We start from the raw sequence: 4064 nt of genomic DNA, 5'->3' as shown, positions 1-4064 counted from the left end.
TCTGAGAGCTCTCACTCTCACACGCTGCCTGTGTTTTATTGCCCCATCTCCTGGACGTTCATTCTCTCTCTCTATCTCTCTCTCTCTCTCTCTCTCTCTCTCTCTCTCTCTCTCTCTCTCTCTCCTCTCTCTCTCTCTCTCTCTCTCTATCTCTCTCTCTTTCTCTCTGTCTCGCTTCTCTCTCTCTCTTCTCTCTCTCTCTCTCTCTCTCTCTCTCTCTCTCTCTCTCTCTCTCTCTCTCTCTCTCTCTCTCTCGCTCTCGCTCTCTCTCTCTCTCTCTCAGATGCCGGCTCCTGTCCACAGCGACGGTCTCAGCGACGGCAGCTCCGTGTAGCAGAGGGGAGTCTCTCCAGTAGTGGCATCATCGTAGACCACAGAAGAACCGACGACCCACCCGCAGGGGGACCCCGTTACCCCAGGCGACCCCAGGACAGCGGCTCAGAGATGGGGTGCTCCTCCGGTCGCCAGCCCCCCGGCCCGGTTCTCCAGCCCGACCTGGACTGCGGCAACAGCAGCGAGAGCAACACCTTGCCCCAGGACTCGGAGAACCAGCACCAGGGATCCAACGGGTCCGGGGCGGAGTTGGGCGCCGCGGGCGAGCGCTCGCCGGCGTCCCTCCCACCGCTGGAGCGCCTGGCCCAGGCCACCGGGGGCACGGAGAAGTCGTGGTACCGCTGCGTGTTCCCGTTCGGCGTGATCTCACTGGTGATCGGCATGGCGGGCACCGGCGTGACGTTCACCTTCGACACGCTGGTGCAGACCAAGGTGGTGTCGGTGGCGCTGCTTTGCGTCGGCGTGGCGATGCTGCTGACTGCCGCCGCCTGCTGGAGGGTCCACCGGCTGAGGAGGAGGAAGAAGAAGGAGGGCGGGTTCTTCTGCTCCGAGCAGGGGCCTTTGTGATGTGCGACAGAGGGCGGGGACGACAGCAGCTCAGCTCGGGTCGTCCTGGTAATCCGTAGGTTCCCGGTTCGATTCCTGCTCCTGGCGCACACAATGGAGACAGAGATGCTTCCTTCACCTCAGAGGACTTGGTGAGAGAAGGAAGGAGGAACAGAAACACTACTCTGGGGAAGGACGTTAAGAAAAGGATAGATGAACCAACGGAGGGTGGGTGGATGGATACACTTGTCTACCCTGGAAGAAGAGACGTTTCTCCGGTGCAGATAGAAAAGCGAAAGGAGACATCGCACAGCGGACATTGCAACTGTAGCAGGAACCACGCTGGCAAATGGATATCTAAAAAGCCTGTCACGTCCTCATAGTCATCAGCGGGACCTTGTGACGAGGTGCCCAGAGACATGCGTCACATTGTCCACTGAAGACCACTGCTGTCTGTGGCGACGCCTCTTTCATCCTCCATACCGGGACCATCCAAAGAGCAAACACCCCCCCTGATAGGGCTCCAGTGGATCCTGTACCCACAACTCTGTGTCCCCATGTGGGGTACATGGTGAGGCCCCCTTATGGCAGGTTTGAAAAGAACCCTCCCCCCCCCCCCCCCCCGGAGCCCTGGGACCAGAAAACGCATTGGACGCCTTGAAGGTGTGTGTTGTGTGTGTGTGTGTGTGTGTGTGTGTGTGTGTGTGTGTGTGTGTGTGTGTGTGTGTGTGTGTGTGTGTGTGTGTGTGTGTGTGTGTGTGTGTGTGTGTGTGTGTGTGTGTGTGTGTGTGTGTGTGTGTGTGTGTGTGTGCGTGCGTACGTGCGTGCGTGCGTGCGTGCGCGCGCGTGTGGATGTGTTAGGATCAAACCACGCCTGGCACTGTCACGACCGTCACCTCACAGACAGATGTTTCCACCTGTTCAACTGAGGCCAAGTAACATCTGGATAAAGAGAGAGAGAGAGAGAACATAGAGAGAAGAACAGAGAGAGAAGAACATAGAGAGAAGAACAGAGAGAGAAGAACAGAGAGAGAAGAACAGAGAGACACGAACAGAGAGAGAGAAGAAGAGAGAGTGAGTATGTACTGTTTAGAGCAGATGTTTAGAGCATATCTGTAGTATCACACTGTATATAAACACACACACACAGACACACACACAGTCTTAATCTGGCTCTCTCTCTCATCTGTATTTGTATTTTTATTTCAAGAAGAACACAATGCATTGACCTCGCAATGTCTAAGGTCAAGGGTCAATACCCTGCGACTCCCGGAAGAGTTCAGTTGAATCGACAGAAGCCCCCCCCCCCCCAGCCTGTGAAGCGCGTATCTCACAGAGCTTGTGGGCTCAACCATATACCGCTGAAGCCCAAGAAGGAGCAGCCTCTGCTGGGGGGGATGGGGGGTTCCAACCGCTCCCTGCTCTCTGACTCATTGTGGATGAATGAACTGAGTGGCAGGTGGTCTCTTTGGCTACGTTCACACTGCAGGCGAATGTGGCCCAAATCAGATATTTGTTTCACTCTGATCTGAACAGCACAAATCACATGGAATCTGATGTTCTCTATTCTGAGCTGGGCCACTTTCATATGTGGTCCTAAGTTTCTGCAATTGTGACCTCATGTCTGAACAGTAATGTGACTGTTAGGTCACTCTAGTCTAGATTGACATTTGTCAAAAAATAAAAATCGTCCTTATTGTTCATTTACGCATGTGGGTCAGTTCAGGAGCAGTGACCAGTACACAATGGAATCTGATATTGGCCACATTTAAAAGAAAATTATAATAATAATGTGAATAGCCAAACAAAGAATTATCAGATCTGAGCAATAAATCAGAATTGCAGTGTGACCACAACCTTCCTCTCTCTCTCTTGTTCCATGAGGATTATGTTGTTGTGTTTGATCTATAACCGTTTGATATGTTTGATTATATGGTTTGTGCTTTTGTATGGAGGCAAATTTACACATTTGAGGCATTACCATGACAATAATCAAGTGTGTGTGTGTATCTATGCACACATGATCATGAGGACCCTATCATGTTATCTCACTATCTCTACCTTACCTCCTCTATATACTGTACCATTTTACAGTCTTGTGATGAGCCCATCAACACAGCCATGTCTGGGTTATATTAGGTAACCGTTATACCGTTATACTTAATGGAACACATCACCAAACATGTACTGTGTATGTACCCACCAAACAATGTAGCCGCATTTCTGAATGTACCTCAAAAAAACAACGTCCTTGTACAAAGCTATAAAGAATTATTCAAGACTATTCTAATGTTAATCTGTAAGCTGTATTTCGCCTAAAGGTACATGCCTAAGTAAATGGAAGATTGCTCCACTTCTGCAAGGTCAATTTGCATGTTCTTGGTATCTAGGAACATCTAGGGACCTGGGGGTATGTATTTCCAGTATCAGAAATAATGTGTCTGTTACTAGGCTTGAGTAAATTGTGATGAAACAAAGGAGAATATAAATTATAATTCATGATTTTTGCATCTTTGATCAAAAATGTATACGGGTAGGAGAAAATGCTCACTGAGCTCATTCACCACCTTATTGAGATCATGTGTACAAAAAATCTAAGCAAATGAACCGCGGGAAGATGATTAAACAGAAGGATTTGTAGATACAGTAATTAATGATAATCGACTTTAATTATAAATTCATATTTGACCTTGAACTTGACCTTGACCTTATTATGGCCAAATCATACATCTATGGATAGGGAAAATGCTCCTCTTTCCAATGGCAGGGTTGAATCTGGATTTAGTCATTTCCTTGCGGTTTTTACAATAATTAGCATTTTCCGATAAATTTGAATTTCCGATAAATCGTATAAAACATCGGTAAAAATGAAAATATACACTTTGACTACTGTTTTTGATAGGGCTATGGTCTTTACTCTTGGCTACAAAAAATATATTTTAAAACATTGACCTCTTAACATCCAAGGGCCCACATGTGGACGATTCTTTGCCGACCTCTAGTGGCTCGGGTGTGCATTTATTCTAATACAATATATAGATAGCATTAAAGCCCTATTTGTTGCCTGTCGATTGCCCTTTTAGGTGACAAAATCCGTTCAGCGGTTCTCGAGTTACATGCCGATATGTGAGGCGTGCCCCAAAGTACGCAAAAGTACACATTACCACCCCCGACTCCCGGGGCTC

General features: G+C 48.4%; 1 protein-coding gene across 1 annotated transcript; it reads left to right on the top strand.

Moving 5' to 3' along the window:
• Positions 1-444: 444 nt before the first annotated feature.
• On the top strand, positions 445-900 carry LOC311235846 (transmembrane protein 100-like; the record flags this gene model as incomplete). Its single annotated transcript, XM_084323356.1, has 1 exon — positions 445-900. The coding sequence occupies one exon, from the start codon at positions 445-447 to the stop codon at positions 898-900; it is 456 nt and encodes a 151-aa protein (XP_084179482.1).
• Between the last annotated feature and the right edge of the window lie 3164 nt (positions 901-4064).

This window comes from Notolepis coatsorum (genome assembly GCF_963971535.1).
Source record: "Notolepis coatsorum genome assembly, chromosome: 10".
In the NCBI taxonomy this organism is placed as follows: domain Eukaryota; kingdom Metazoa; phylum Chordata; class Actinopteri; order Aulopiformes; family Paralepididae; genus Notolepis; species Notolepis coatsorum.
The sequence above is the reverse complement of the archived record's forward strand: the minus strand, read 5'-3'. Positions and strand labels throughout refer to the sequence as shown.